Here is a 14,967-nt window from a genome sequence, read left to right as displayed (position 1 = left end):
TGTCAGTAATTATATAATTATATTATTTTAAGAGTATTGAGTTTGAATAATTTAAACGAATATTTAACCGAAGGTCTTCAAGAAAAAAAAAATATATCGGTGTCATTCCTCTTATTCAAGCATATTCAAGCTTTTTTTTTTTTTTTAGCATTCAAGCAAACTTCACCATCACTCCAGTCGTAAAATTGAATATCTCATAATTATTTTGACAGATAGCCTATGTGTGCTGCTTGTGAGGCACTTTTAATCTGGATTCAGCGCATATTTGTTGCCTGAGTCTGGGGGATGTCAGAGGTGAAACCTGGCAACTCGGCTCAAAGTAGCTGCTGAGCTAGACAACGGCTGGTTAGCAGCTAGCTACCTCTCCGTGAACATTTGCACAGCCTGCCAAACAGTCGTGTTACATTTACAGTGTGCTTCAGAATTATGTCGGTAAGTACCATTACACAGCCACATTCAAGATATACATGAATGTAGCATCATCTGAACAACGTCATTATAAGATAACGATTATATTTAGAGATTAGTTTTCTTAAAGATGGCGGTTAGCGTTAATGCTAGTAGGATTAGCTGCATAGCACATAGCTCAGACCTAAAAATGCTCTGATTGAAGTATGAATGACGAACGTAGTCGGATTTAGCGAATTTAGATAGCATGTTGACTAATTGTCTTTTTATTTTGTTTGTCTGGCGTTTACTCAATTATCTGGGTCAACATTTTTGTCGACAAAAACATGATCATGACACTCATTAAAATCCACGGGACTGTATATTTTGAATTAGAGACATGGTCACATACAAACATCTGCATAAGATAACACTTTGTGATGACCTGTGAGTTAGTTTTTCATTGTGGACAAAGAATCAGAAACAGGTTTATTGCCAAGTTTATTGCTTATACAAGGAATTTGCCTCGATGTTGTAGTGTATAACAGTAAAAATATATACACCAAATTAACTAAACCTAAATAATATAAAAAGAGAAGGAAGTTTATAATAAAAAATATGTAAAATATACTCTAAGTGAGAAGAGCTGCTACGGATTTAAGTTTTCAATTGAAGAGAGTGAAATGAACAAATTACTTACCAGGAATGTGCAAATGTACATAGTGTAAACATTATATGCAGTGTGCAATTAACGTTAGTCTTTTCACCTGACTCAATGTTGTTGATTAAACATGGATTCAAGGATGTTCAAAGGATATCAAAGATAAAAACCCAATGTTAAATGTAGTGACAAGACCGTGATATTTACTTTTTAAGGGAAAACAAAAATGAAAAACAATGTGTCTAGGAGGATGCGTTGTACTACAGTCCATCCTTACTAAAATTTTTCAAGTTAAATTAAGTGTTAAAGTAAATTTACTGTGCTGACAAGTGGTCTACAACTATGTGCAAAAGGAGGTTTTAATACTAACAAATACCATATAGAAAGGACATGTATGTTGAATGTGAATTGGAAGCTGTAATCATGAACTGTCAGCATCAAATAGTACAACAAAACATGCATCTCAGTTCTATTTCGGTATACTCATGAACTATGCTCTAATGTCCAGAAATAGTTCACACTGCCTTTGAGAGCAGATACATCTATGTGAGCATATTGAACCCACACTGATCCTTTTTCTTTCTTTTTTTTCTTTTTCAGGCAAGTGATGACTCTGCCGACTTGACCAGAACAGCCTCTCCAGTTCATCACAGAAAAAAACACAGCATGGAATCATCCAGATCTCCCAGAAGCTCCAAACATCACCATTCACGGTCAAGGTCGCGCTCCAGGGACAGAAAACGTTAGTATTCAGTAACAGTACTCACTGCTGAAAATGTCAGTAAATATGGGGCCATGGTATGAAATTTGTTCTCAGTATAAACACTCATGAAATGCAGTTACATAAACATGTGATGGCATGATAACATAAAACAATAATTACTGGGCACAGTCTGTACTCATGTTCCTGTAAACAGTGCAGATTTAATGTGCCCACAGGAAAGAGTCGATCTCTCAACAGAATCTGGTCCAGTAATTGCATAAATTACTAAATAAAGTAGATTTACTGCATGTTTGCCAAAATGCGCTACTCGCAGCATCATTTTTTTCTTACAAGTTTGCTGTGAAGGTAATTTTGATACATATATTCACAGCATTTTACTTTCTACTGTTTCCAGGTGACAGAAAATACAGACGGAGTCGCAGCAGGAGCAAAGAGGTAAATGATAAATTCATTGCTATGATTAGAAACACATGTAATGTGATTTTGAAGGTCTTAAGTTATACTCTTTGTTAGCTTTAGGTTGCGGTGAGTATGTTTTTAATCAGGTTAAATATGTTACATGAAATTAAGAACAAAAGAAATAAATGGACATGGGCTTACTCACATGGAAAGGGACCTTTTTTGTCCCTCCTCACCCCATGTTGACATGTCTCAAAGGAAGCTTTCATCCTTGGATATCTGTCATGATTTGCAACCATATTATATGGTGAAGAGTAGATTTTTTTTTCTTTTATTTTTTTGTTAAATCCTGTGTATAGATCACATGATAACATTTCTACAATAAATCATACTCAGCGTGCTAATGCACGAAGAGACTGAACAGAAGACCCTGCTGACATAGCAAAATAATATGTCTACTACTGGGACAGGTAACTATCTGCCATTCAAACTCCTATTTGTCTCACACTATTAGTAGAAAAGATGGAATTAACTCTTGCAGCTAGGGATGGGCATAATTAATCTAATTAATCTTTCAATTAATCCAAACAGAATCTCATGGTGTTTTCTTATACCTTTTGTAATTATGCAGTTTTGCCTGTCAGACTAATGTATCTGTATAAAGAGTAACAACTGCTATCTTCCTCTTAAAGTAATGTTAACTTTAATGAAAAGCCATTCTAAACTATGCTCACATGAGATAAGCATGGCGCAAGTCTTAACAATTCGACATAAGAGGTTGCATAAGCAAGTTGAATCTTGCAAAAAAGTGTATATGTGTGTATTTATATATATATACATGCATCATTTCTAATTTAGGAAGTTATTCCATGTTTTCCATGATAAATTTGTCATTTTGTGTCATGTGATTTCGATGACTTAAAGCTGTAAAAAGTAAGTTGGATGCCCATCCCTACTTCCACCTTTCAGTGCGGTTGAGAGCAAAGTATTTAGGTGACATTGTTGTTGTTGAATAATGATGTATTGATAAACCACATTTAATTTTTTTCCCTCCCTGAAAATCAGATCTTAAGGTTTGCATGCACACTGCTAAAAGATGTGAGAAGTTCTAAACAGGCTGGTTTGATTAATTGCTATAATTATATTGACATGAGTGCAGTCAAAGTAGTCCATATTACACAAATGCCCACACTTGCAATCGTTTCTGAGGATGACATTTTGTAGATGTTACAGAAATGGATTTGAAATGACAAGGGCTTTTTTTTTTTCAACTTGTCAAATTTATTACATACCCTCTTCTATAAGCCATGGTACTAACTCTTTTTGTTGCACTATTTTCCTGAAAGAGACAACTTCTTCTTAAAACAGGCACGAAAGAGGGACTCTGAGAAGCCATCAAAATCTCACAAAAAAACAGATGAGCAGCAAGAGCAAGAGAGACTTTCGGCAGAGAATGGAGAGGAGCGATCCAGACGTAAAGACAGGAAGCCCTCCAGGGGTCGAAGCTTGTCCAGGTCACACTCGCGAGAGAGGTTAGTCTGGTTAATAAAGTCTATTGTACAAGGAAATAGGTTTAGTAGGTCTGATAACTTGTTTAATGACCAAAAAGAAAAGTGATTGTTACTGGGGGTCTGGTATAATTTGTGGATTATTTTGTTTAGATAAGTGAAGCCCCACAAATAAACATATTGATCATAAATACTTGTGTGGAACTTCTGGTCTTATTAAATACTGCTTAACATTTTTTGCTATATAATAGATCATCTATTCAAAATATTTTTCAAGGTAAAATTACAGCAACACTAAAACAGCTTCGTTTGTTCATGTTGACGGATCCTGTTACTTTCAGGCGGCATCGCAGCAGGAGTAGGGACAAACGGCGATCACGATCACACAGCCGGGAAAGGAAGAAGAAGGCCAGGTCTCGCTCAGGTTCAAGGTCCAAACACCGACATCACAGCAGAAGTCGCAGCAAGAGCAGGTAGGTTTAATTCAAATATCAGACTTAGTGTATTTGAACTCTAGTCCCTCATGTTTACTAATCTCAGTGTGTCCAATTAATTCTTTTGGTTGTTTCACCAGGGAGCGAAAGAAAAGGAGTGAGAAAGTGCGCAGAAAGAGTCAAAGCAGGTCTGTTAATCCACCTGCGTTCCGGGGCCGAAACACAGCTATGGATGCCCAAGAGGCTCTGGCCAGGAGGTAAGGCAACAGGTTTCAAGGCATGGCGGTCGGTCAGTCTGTTCTGGACGATTCTGGTCAATGTTAGTGGTTCTTATTACATCAACGTGATTGCAGCTACAAAGGGTTTTTTTCTTTTTCTTTTTTTTATATAATAGACATTGTCAAGTTAGTAAAACAAGGAAAAATATGATTGGTGATGTGTACTGGTGAACTAGGGGGTCTAAGATGCTGACTATGTTATAGCAACATCCCCAGTTTCTTTGTTGCACGTCGGACCTCGTTTCCTTTCAAATTTCTACTGTCCCCTATTGAATGAAGGTAAAAATGCTCAAACAATACTGAGTAAATGTATAGATGTTAAGCTATGTTCAACATTTTATTCTTACAGGTTTGTTTTACGTCCTCACATATTGTCTCTTTTAAGTACAAAGCAGTGAGAGGTCTGTGCTTTTTAAACCAACTGAGTTTGTTCAGTCTTCTTGTGTCCAGGCTGGAGAGAGCAAAGAAACTACAGGAACAGAAGGAAAAAGAGATGATAGAGAAACAGCAGCAGCAACAGCAGGAGATTGCTGCAGGTGAGAAGTGATTGTTGTGCCAAGTTCTAAAATCTTCATAATTTTAGTCAAGATTGTTACAAACTTGTGCTGATCTGTGTATTTTGCTTCCAGTGACTGCACCTATTGCAGCAGCTGCAGCTGCTGCCGCCGCTGCCACGAACCCTGCCCTCAATGTGGCGGCCCTCCTGGCCTCTGGGACGCAGGTCACGCCTCAGATCGCCATGGCAGCACAGATGGCAGCCCTTCAAGCAAAAACTTTGGCGGAGACTGGCATCGCCGTGCCCAGTTACTATAACCCATCCGCTGTAAACCCCTCGAAGTTTGCAGAGCAGGAGAAAAAGAGGAAAATGCTATGGCAGGGAAAGAAGGAAGGGGTAAGATTTGAGTCTGCTGATATGTTTTATCTATCCACAGCATGCTCAACTTTTCCTTATACAGTTGGTGTAAATGTTCCATTATTAAATATTTATCATTCTGTTTTTAATTTTTAAGGACAAGTCCCAGACAGCTGAGTTGTGGGAGAAGCTAAACTTTGGAAACAAGGACCAAAATGTTAAATTTCGCAAACTAATGGGCATTAAAGTATGTACATATATTTTTTTACTTAACCAAAATATATTTGATAATTTCCATTACATTTTCTGTTGAATGGTTTGAGCTTTCCAACCTGTAACTTTTCCTGTCCTTTCAGGGAGATGAGGATGGGGAAGCTTCAAAACCACTTAATGACGACGGCTTGAAGACTCTTCAGAAGCAGGAGGAGATGTTCAGGAACCTCGACGTTCAGTATGAGATGGCTCGATCTCAGACACACACCCAGAGGGGAATGGGCCTCGGCTTCTCCTCCTCATTTTCGCGCGGGATGGATTCGATCTAGTGCCAAACCACGGCGGTCTTTGCCACTTACCTGATCATATAGGACTACCAGCTCATTGCTAGCCCTTAAGCTTGCATGGATGTTGCTCTGAATCTGTAATTTATTTATAGACAAACATCTCGCATATTGGTACATTATAATGTAAATAGCAAGGCGCTGAGTTTGTCTCAGTGTTTATTAATCTGTACATCTTTGGAAAAGGATGCATCAGTTTGACCAGCTGATGCTGGTTGAAATTATTAGATATTTGTTTGAGTAATGTGGTAGCTTTTTTTTAAAACTCATAAATATATATGTGATTGTTTGAACATAAAGTGAATATGTGGTTCAAGTGGACACTGTTTACATCCATTTAGCAAAAAGGAACCTGAAGTCAATGTAGCATTATCACAATCCCTCATTTTCATTTCTCCAGACTGGGAAAAACAAACCAGTGGGTTGTAATACATATTGTCTTCAGGACTGCCATGGATAAAGACGGACTTGAAAGGAGTAATCACATATTTCAAATGTTCTTGAAATAAATTAGTTTGTGTTGAATGAGGTTTTTCCTATATCACCTCAATTTGTATTTTATGTAATATATGTGTGGGTTTTTTTTTTACATTTGGCTAACAAATTTGATGTTAGAGCTGGACTAAAAATAATAAGATATTTTTCAAAGCACAATATAATAAATGAGGGCAAAATCATATGGAATCAAAACTGCTTGGAATCACTAAATAACAAATTTATAAAACAGTAACACCAAACGATCATGTTGTCACAATTAGATTCAGTTGTCATCCAGCTATAGTTATCACCAAACCTGTTAATAGTACTGTGTACAGCAGAAAATACAATGTCTAAAAGAAGAAGTACAAATACTAAAATATACATTTATTAGAATACTGGAAGTTTGGTAAAATTGCAGCCACTCTTATTTGCATATAAGACTGGAATAAAGCACATGAGCCACACCGGTGATGAGGTTGTGGTTGGCAAACTCAAGGATAAGGAGCAGTATTGGGTATTCGCTGCGTCTTTTCTCAAGGGTAGACTCCTCGCTTAAACCCATCCAGTGAAGCAGCAGTGTTCGCATGGCTTCTGGGAATAGCTCTGTGGCTAGTTCCTCAGCAGGTGGCAAGTCACTGATTCGCTCAATATGCTGAACTTTAAAGCCCTCCACTTTCTGGCTGATGCTGCTGTTGGCTGTGTGAAACTGCTGGCCAAGCCAACGTCCAATACAATTAAGCAGGGAACTTGAATACACAGAACCCCAGTCGTTGGTCTTTAAGAGCGCCAACACGGCTTCTGTCACATCCTTTTCTTCTAAATTCCCATGAATGTATCGTTCAATGTTCTCCAGAAGGAGCAAGGTAGTCTCCAGCTGCTGCTCTGTGAAGCTTTGAGTCTCAGAGGAAAGTTTGTCACCCAAGCTATGCAGTTTTTGTCTCACTGTGGGTAAAACCAGTTGGCTTTGCTCAGTTTGCAAGCTCTGCTTTGGAAAACTGCAGTAATCGTGATCTGCTGATGTGTCACCTGTGTCACTGCGACATATTCCCACCAATTCCTGGCCAAACTTACAATGCTGAGGTTGGCCAGACATTTCAATCCTCGGTTCTGTGTCGCACAGGCTGCTGGATATGTCAACATCCAGCTGCACACTGAGGCTGTAACTCATTTTCAGAGGGTTGTAATTAATCTGCGATTTCCAAACATCCTACAGAGGAGAGAAAAGTTATATTAGGGTATATATATATATATATAAGTAAAGCAATTACATCACGTAGAGACGTCCCTGGTGTGAATTGTACTGTACCTGGAAGTTCTCCAGCACAGCAAGCTGCTCCTGCTTATTGTACATTTCAAAGGCAACTCGAAAAAGTCCTTGAACACTGTAGAACCAGAGGCTGTTACTTGCAGTCGGTACCTTCAGCCCGTGGAACCTGAATGCTGCAACAAACCAGAGGGGAAGACCACATTGTTTAGTGTGGGTGCCTGGGTGTTCGTGTGCATTGATGTAAGCTATGTAAAGTCAGACTTATGTCCTCTGGCTCTGGTTCTGCTTTCTCTCACCTGAGGAAAAATGTATTTTTGTGGCCAGTCCCTTCTTGGCAAACTTGGCATGGTATCTGGGATGGTTCTCTGTACGGATGTCAGTGTTAGAGAAGATATCAGCTCCTAAGTAGAGAGGAGCCGCTGGACCCTGAAACAGAAACATATGATATATATGAAGCCACCTCCTTATGAAGTCTTCCATTTAGATATGGAGATAAATTGAGAAATGATTTTATATTGATAAAAGAAGCTCAATTTGTGTAAATGGCATAAACGCACAATACAAAAAGTACAGTTTTTAATATGTGTGACAAAAATTTAGTAGCTGAAATCTAGAGGCAAGTAAAAACCTTAATCTTAACAAAACTCAAATAATTGTTTCCACATGTTTCTGTTATCATTGGCAACATGTTTTATATGCTGTTTGACATTATTTTTGGATATACAATTAAAAGGAAACTATGTGACACATTATGGATGGTATTTGGTCCTTCCTCATTATGGTCATGTGATGGTGATGGTGATGATGATGATGATGATGATATATGGCCGATATAGCACACTAGCTATGTCAGGGGTAATGAGTAATGCAATTATAGAAACAAATTTATCATCTTCGTCTAAGTTTTAAAAGAACAACATATTTGAGGTCGCAGTGAAAGTTAACACTCACCTTGTTGGGACACGCTGTGAGCCTGAATGAAGTCACATTTACCAAGTAAATATAGCGGAGTTTCCGTGAGCCTCCGTCCCACTGCGGTAAGGTTAAATGGATAGTTGAGACACTGGACATTGCTGGCTAGAAGCAAATGTCCCGTCCTTTCGCGATGGAAAATACAGCAGACAAAAGTTAAGACGTCCAAAACTGGGAGCAGCAACAAACAACTCGATAACTCAAACAGAAACAGTGATACTTGGGCGTCTTAATCCCTCAACGCTGTCTCACAGACCAAAGAATGAGAAGGCACGAATGAGGAGATCTCAATCCCAAAACAAAAAGAAAAGAGCACCTGAGCATTATTATTCACCAACTTTTTTGACTGCTGAGTCTGGTGGTAACTGGTCAAAATCTAAACTAATCTTGTGTTCCCAACAATTGGATATTATCAGTAATGGAAGTATATTTAATATTGAGTCAAGTGCTGTAGTTGAGTACATTTTTGAGGTACTTTGTACATTTTTGCTACTTTCCCACTACATTCCAGAGGGATATATTGTGATTTTTATTCCACTACATATATTATTTATTGTTTAATGTTTATATGTATTGAACTTTCTGTTAACATCTGCACCACGTTGAATTCCTTGTACTTGCTACTTGGTGTAACAAATCGTGCATGCCCACCCCTTAAAATTGGATTTTATTTTTAAACCAATCCAATTAAATTGGATTGGTAGAGAAACTTTTCACTTTCAGCAGATGAATGTGAAAATAGTCTTCTAGTGTCAAACTCTGCACACACATCATTCTGCACAGTGAAGCTCGAACATTCAACTGAAGGAACAATTAGAAAAACAAAATTTTGAGTAAGGGGGACTTTAAGTAAAACACGTCTTTGGTCTATTTATTTTTTCAATGTTCAGTGTTCGTTTGTTTAATAATCTGTAGTCTGTAAAGCAGCCCAAGAGATCCTTCTGCGCTTGTGAAATTTATGAAACCTGTAATACAAAACTGTGGGCTAAAAACCCATGACGTATTCTCCCAACACGTGACATTACGAGGACCAATGAATATGGAGAGTGGTTACTTTGACCTCTGAACCAACGTCTTGGTCCGCAAAGTAAAAATGGCTGAAGTAGATTTCGGGGATACTGAGCTCTTTCAGCAGCTAGATGACTCCGCACCACCGGTACCGACGCATATTCGCTTCACAGAGAATGAAGAAGACCAGGAGGAGATGGGCCTGCTCCAGAGCCGGCTGGAGGAGTGTGACGACTACATCCAGAGACTAACCGAAGAGAATATCCTTGCGTCAGTTAGCTCCTTAGCTAACATCGGCTAGCTGTTACCATGAACCAAAACACATAAACGTACACCCTGTAAATGTCTGCTAATGTCATTTTTGTAGTCTCTAATTCCTTAACTCATTGACCACATAAAGGTTTGAGAAGAAAACTAAACATCCTGACACGACCAAGGTAATTGGACTCTTTAATTGCGCACTACATGTTGCTATGAACTGATTACCTGGTGACTGATGACCGTTTCCTCTTTATAGCGGCATCACGGTTGAAGATGTCAACATCGACGGGCCAGTTCTTCAAATCCTTTATGCCAACAACTTTATATCAAAGTAAGCAATCTTTTCTCATCAGATAAACTGCTCATGTGCTCACTTGTGGTTTGAGTGTTTAGTGTTGTCATATCTGCCTCAAGTTGATATTGCAATAGTGAGAATATTGTTTTGCATAACAACCTGTGTGGCAAAACATTTGGACAACTCTTGTTTTACATTCTGGCTAATCAGATAAAACTGACTTCAATGTGTATGCAAAATGATTACTGAAACACTATGTATTGAATCATGATAATCAGTAAAAACAAGAATAAATGTCTCCTCTCACAGGCAGTGTCGTCAAGAAATTGAAGATTGCATCTGCAATGTGATTTTGAAGCACCAGAAACCGAGCAATCAAAAGAAAAATCCCTCCTTCCACCTGAAACCTCAGGTATTTGTCCCAAAACATATTTAATTGTAACGAATATCAGTACAGTTAACTTTGCTTATAACTTGTTCTACTCTCTACGAAGAATGCAGCTTTTGCTATGGATGAAGATCCGGAGAAGTTGGCTTCCAGTAGTGTAAGAACAACAACGGAAGCCTTTAAAGTGAGTATTTACTGTTAAATTTGGGGGTTTTTCACATTACATAATTTCTGGCTGCATGGAAAAGGAAATGGGAGTAATAGCCTTCATGCTATATTAACATATCATAAACAATTTTTTTGTTTTTTCTGTCCCAGGTTGTTGGCAGTGTCTTGTATTTCACTTCTTTCAGTGTTGATAAACTTGGACAACCTCTAATGAATGAAAACCCCCAGCTGACAGATGGATGGGAAGTTCCAGCGTATCTTTATGATAGATAAATTGACAGATTTCCTGTTGGAAAGATATTCTGATTTTAACTGTGCTCATTAAAATAGCCAACTTCTATTATGGTGTTAAAGTAGACAAGATAATCCTTTTACTGCTGTATTGTGCACAAACATGATATAACTTCCTGAATTGTTGCAAAGCTATCACCAGGTTTTCAACCAAGTCATCGGCACAGATGGACAGGAGATAGAAATGAAAGACAAAAGGTACGACTGGGATTATTAATGAAGCTTTATTTGGTTTCCATCTTCTGTTTCTGACTTGCTTTGTCCAGTAGCTGTGTGGCAAATTACTATATAATGAGTCCATCACTGATCTGTTCATTGCAGACCCAAATCCATGTGTTTCAACTGTGGCTCGGGCAGCCATCAACTGAGAGACTGCCCCAAGGTAAGAATGAGTAAACATTAGCATGAACCCAAGTCAAATATAAATCCAAACTTGACTTACTACATTTATGCATCACTACCTTCCTAGCCTAAAGACATGGCTGCCATTAATGAGAGAAGAAAGGAGTTTAATCAGAACAGCAACCAGGCCATGCAGAGTAACCAGCGATACCATGCTGATGAAGTGGAGGAGCGATTCTCCAAATACAAGCCAGGAATCATGAGGTAGGATTGTTATTTTGTACACAACAGACACAAATATCATTTAATCAGATGTATTATCTTTTGTAACGTTATCCATGAATGTTTACTACTGTGTTGTTTTTTTGAAACAGTGAGGAGCTGTTGTCAGCACTGGGAATTGACGGCACCACCCTCCCTCCTCTGATATATCGCATGAGGCAGCTCGGATACCCGCCAGGTTGGCTCAAAGAGGCAGAGATGGAAAACTCTGGCTTAACACTGTATGATGGAAACGGTAAGTTTTAAATTAAATTGAATCTGTTTGCACTGAATTTCTTGGGGGAAACTACTACAAAAAACATACAAATGTTTTTGACTGACATATTTTTTTTCTCCTTTGTAGTGTCAAAGGAAGGCGAAAACACCAATACGCAAAACATCTCTTATGATGTTTCCAAACTGGTAGATTTCCCAGGCTTCAATGTACCAGTGCCAAACAAAATGAAAGATGTAAGTCCTGTAACATAATCTTCTTGAATGTATCAGTAGTTATTTGAGTCACATTACTTCAGTTATATTTATTTATATTCATGTTTTGTTTTATCAATTTTTTTTTCTCAAAAATCAGAGAAGAGAAAACTGTAAATGAATGCAGTATTGCGGGATGATGTGATTTCATCAGCATTTTGTATTTGGACAAAAATACTATAAAAAGCTGAAACATATAATTTTCAATATTTCTGTCCCACAATTAAGATAAATGAGTATAATCTGGAATCACTTTGAGCTATCTTGTCTGTCATGAGGAATCAGCATTATACTGTCAGTTTGCTGCCTTTCTGGTGGCAGGGCATCTATATAACAGTTGCATGTCTCACCCTGTTTTCCTTTTTTTTTTTTCTGACATCCAGGAATTTATGCAGTTTGGATCTATTCCAATGCAGAGCAACCACATGAAGCAGAACTACGCAGCCTACCTGTCCAACAACTTTGCTGCGGTAATGATGTTAAATGATGTGCCGCACCTTCTTCCTGGCGCAGCTTTAACCAAACTCTCTGGATATTATGAATCAACACTTATGCAAACCTCTTTCTGCAATACTTTGAGTACTATTTGTCCTATCTGTACTAACTCTGGTTTATAAAGAATTACATTTTTTCTATAATAGCTATAGAGCTACTATAACCCCGTAGTAAACATGACAGTGATTTCTGGAGAGAGAAAAGATTGGTAAACCATGCAAACAAATTAATAAACCATGGCTCATACTTCACAGTCCTCTTCGTCATTCCAGCCTCTGGATTTTTATATTTCCAGTCTTAATCAGTTTACTGGTAATGATGAAGAGAGTATGTGTAATGTATACACAATATGAAGCCTTTAAATATTCTCATTCCACATGTCATTCTTCCCTCGTCAACAGCCCGGTGCCGCCAGCAACAAGAGACGGCATGAATCTGACTCATCTCCACAGCTAAGGAAGAAGACGAGGTCCAGTCCTGATCGGAGCTCAGACAGGAGCTCAGATATGGATATTGAATCAGGTAACTGTTCATCAGAGTCACTTTTGTCCAGAGGGCACATCATAGTGTGTCTTAAACGTCCTTCACAAGTTACCAGAACACAAATTTATGCTTTGCTTTGCTACAGCAGTCAAAAGCAGCGACAGTGATCCTAATTTTAATATTTACAATTTTTTTGTACATATGACTTGATACATAAATTAACACAAAGTTTCCCTGTTGTAAAGAAAAAAAAAAGTTTTTATTCATAGTTGAAATGTAGAATAATACACAGTAATACTCAAACCAGCTGCCTCTTTCTTTGTGTCACTTCTTTGAGTGATTTATTTGTTTCTTGCCGCAGATCCAGGAACACCTTATCATATTCAAGGCACAGGTGACTTCCAGTTCCAACCACCGCTGCCCCCTGGCTCTCCTTGCTTCAGTTCACCTCCTCCTTTACCCCATGGCACTCCTCCCGCTACTCCCACTCCCCCACCTCTCCCTAAAGGCACTCCTCCTCCCACGCCCACCAATGGCTCTCCAGCTCTGCGAGGGCAGAACTGGGTAGTGGTTGATGAGACTGTGGAGGGAACGGAGGATGAACTGACTCTAGAGGAACTGGAGGAGCAGCAGAGGCTGATCTGGGCAGCTCTTGAAAATGCAGACACAGCTACCAATAGTGACTGTGAGACACCTGCGATGGGAACACCTGTACCCAGTTCATCAAGTGTTTCCACACCTGTGCACGTCGACACAGAAACGGAAGAGGTTGAAGAAGCAATGGACACGACAAGACCTGCGGAAACCTGCAGTAGCGGTGAAAATCAGAGGGAACCTGGAGTTCAGGAGGTTTGTTCTCAAAGCCCTGGACCTGTCAAAGCTGAGGAGGACAGCCCTCAGAGCCCTGAACCGGTCAAAGCCCAAGACGACAGCCCTCAGAGTCCTGGTCCAGTCAAATCCCAGGATGACAGCCCACAGAGTCCCGGTCCAGTCAAATCCCAGGATGACAGCCCACAGAGTCCCGGTCCAGTCAAATCCCAGGATGACAGCCCACAGAGTCCTGGTCCAGTCAAATCCCAGGATGACAGCCCACAGAGCCCTGAGCCAATCAAATGCCAGGAAGACAACCCACAGAGCCCTGAGCCAGATTTCTCTGCTGGAGGGGCTGGAGATTGTGCTTCTCCTAAGCATGTCGATAAGATAACAGCTGTTCCTCATCGGAGCAAGTTTGCAGCTGGCATTGTTCCTTTTGAAGATACACCAGAATATACTGAAGTTGCTGAGGCCACAGGGACATACCTTAAGATCAGAGACTTACTCAAGTGTTCACCTCGAAATTTATCCAAGAAAAAATAAGTTTACTTTTGTGAATTGTAACACAAAGATACATTGACATTTTTTAAGCCAAAATTTCTATTTTCATTTTCATGACCATCTTATCGAGCATGTTTTTTTTTTTTTTTTAGTCCATTATTTTGTACCGAGTTGAATGTCTATGCTGTATATACATTTGATCTGTAAACATACAACTAGGCAAGGGAAGTGAGGGAAGCTGCAACAGCAATGGTTTGTAGGGTTTGAGTCATTAGTCTCAGATTTTTGTAGCAGTGATGCTTTTTATTGTAAAAATTGTTAATTGGTCATTTCCTGACCTGCGTTCATTTTCATATCATGGTGTTTTAAATGGATTTTTTTTCTATTTTTGTCCCACTTGAATTGCTCCGACATCCTTAAGTAAACATGCTTGTATTTGCTTCAGTGCTTTATTTTATTTAGCAGTCATTACTAGATCTCTTTAAGTGTTTGTCTTACAGAGACATTTTGCTGTGTTGACAGCACAGGTGTGAGCTAAAACAGCATACAGTTGATGATTAGACGTCTTTAGCAGAGCTGGTGAACAAGTTGACGTTCTGTTCAGCTCTGTTCTGATCAGCTCACCTGCTGATTGTGATGCACATTGCAAATG

The 14,967-nt window shown here is 39.0% G+C and overlaps 3 protein-coding genes across 4 annotated transcripts; 2 read left to right on the top strand and 1 right to left on the bottom strand.

Moving 5' to 3' along the window:
• Positions 1-226: 226 nt before the first annotated feature.
• On the top strand, positions 227-6,326 carry rsrc2 (arginine/serine-rich coiled-coil 2). 2 transcript variants are annotated; one of them, XM_042420715.1, is made up of 10 exons: positions 227-432; positions 1,649-1,790; positions 2,167-2,207; positions 3,540-3,703; positions 4,021-4,152; positions 4,254-4,370; positions 4,827-4,927; positions 5,021-5,283; positions 5,402-5,491; positions 5,601-6,326. In XM_042420715.1, exons 1-10 carry the CDS (start codon positions 427-429, stop codon positions 5,784-5,786), a joined length of 1,242 nt encoding a protein of 413 aa, XP_042276649.1. In that variant the 5' UTR covers positions 227-426; the 3' UTR covers positions 5,787-6,326. The 2 variants fall into 2 exon arrangements, with proteins under 2 accessions (XP_042276649.1, XP_042276650.1); XM_042420716.1 differs by having other exon boundaries at positions 238-432; positions 4,842-4,927.
• Positions 6,327-6,650: 324 nt separating this feature from the next.
• Positions 6,651-8,849, bottom strand: si:ch211-110p13.9 (uncharacterized protein LOC562347 homolog). The gene is made up of 4 exons (XM_042420717.1): positions 8,500-8,849; positions 7,845-7,974; positions 7,588-7,721; positions 6,651-7,488 (listed from the first exon to the last, which is right to left on the bottom strand). Exons 1-4 carry the CDS (start codon positions 8,617-8,619, stop codon positions 6,706-6,708), a joined length of 1,167 nt encoding a protein of 388 aa, XP_042276651.1. The 5' UTR covers positions 8,620-8,849; the 3' UTR covers positions 6,651-6,705.
• Positions 8,850-9,532: 683 nt separating this feature from the next.
• Positions 9,533-14,755, top strand: zcchc8 (zinc finger, CCHC domain containing 8). The gene is made up of 14 exons (XM_042421254.1): positions 9,533-9,788; positions 9,923-9,965; positions 10,046-10,120; positions 10,394-10,496; positions 10,579-10,656; positions 10,791-10,894; positions 11,064-11,129; positions 11,253-11,313; positions 11,401-11,537; positions 11,648-11,790; positions 11,899-12,005; positions 12,407-12,493; positions 12,920-13,040; positions 13,363-14,755. The coding sequence occupies exons 1-14, from the start codon at positions 9,614-9,616 to the stop codon at positions 14,355-14,357; spliced, it is 2,295 nt and encodes a 764-aa protein (XP_042277188.1). The 5' UTR covers positions 9,533-9,613; the 3' UTR covers positions 14,358-14,755.
• The last annotated feature ends 212 nt before the right edge of the window (positions 14,756-14,967 follow it).

This window comes from Thunnus maccoyii, chromosome 9 (assembly GCF_910596095.1).
Source record: "Thunnus maccoyii chromosome 9, fThuMac1.1, whole genome shotgun sequence".
NCBI classification, from domain to species: domain Eukaryota; kingdom Metazoa; phylum Chordata; class Actinopteri; order Scombriformes; family Scombridae; genus Thunnus; species Thunnus maccoyii.
Note: the sequence above shows the minus strand (reverse complement) of the source record. Positions and strands in the feature narration are given on the sequence as shown.

Bases quoted from the DNA above. Each gene is read 5' to 3' on its own strand.
- zcchc8 (XM_042421254.1), top strand. From the start codon at position 9,614: ATGGCTGAAGTAGATTTCGGGGATACTGAGCTCTTTCAGCAGCTAGAT. The intron at 10,121-10,393 runs GTAAGCAATCTT...CTCCTCTCACAG, and splicing joins GCCAACAACTTTATATCAAA to GCAGTGTCGTCAAGAAATTG. The intron at 12,006-12,406 runs GTAAGTCCTGTA...TCTGACATCCAG, and splicing joins TGCCAAACAAAATGAAAGAT to GAATTTATGCAGTTTGGATC.
- rsrc2 (XM_042420715.1), top strand. The intron at 1,791-2,166 runs GTTAGTATTCAG...TACTGTTTCCAG, and splicing joins GCGCTCCAGGGACAGAAAAC to GTGACAGAAAATACAGACGG. The intron at 5,284-5,401 runs GTAAGATTTGAG...TTAATTTTTAAG, and splicing joins GGCAGGGAAAGAAGGAAGGG to GACAAGTCCCAGACAGCTGA.
- si:ch211-110p13.9 (XM_042420717.1), bottom strand. From the start codon at position 8,619: ATGTCCAGTGTCTCAACTATCCATTTAACCTTACCGCAGTGGGACGGA. The intron at 7,722-7,844 runs GTGAGAGAAAGC...GGTTTGTTGCAG, and splicing joins AAAAATACATTTTTCCTCAG to CATTCAGGTTCCACGGGCTG. The intron at 7,489-7,587 runs GTACAGTACAAT...TCTCCTCTGTAG, and splicing joins CTGTGCTGGAGAACTTCCAG to GATGTTTGGAAATCGCAGAT.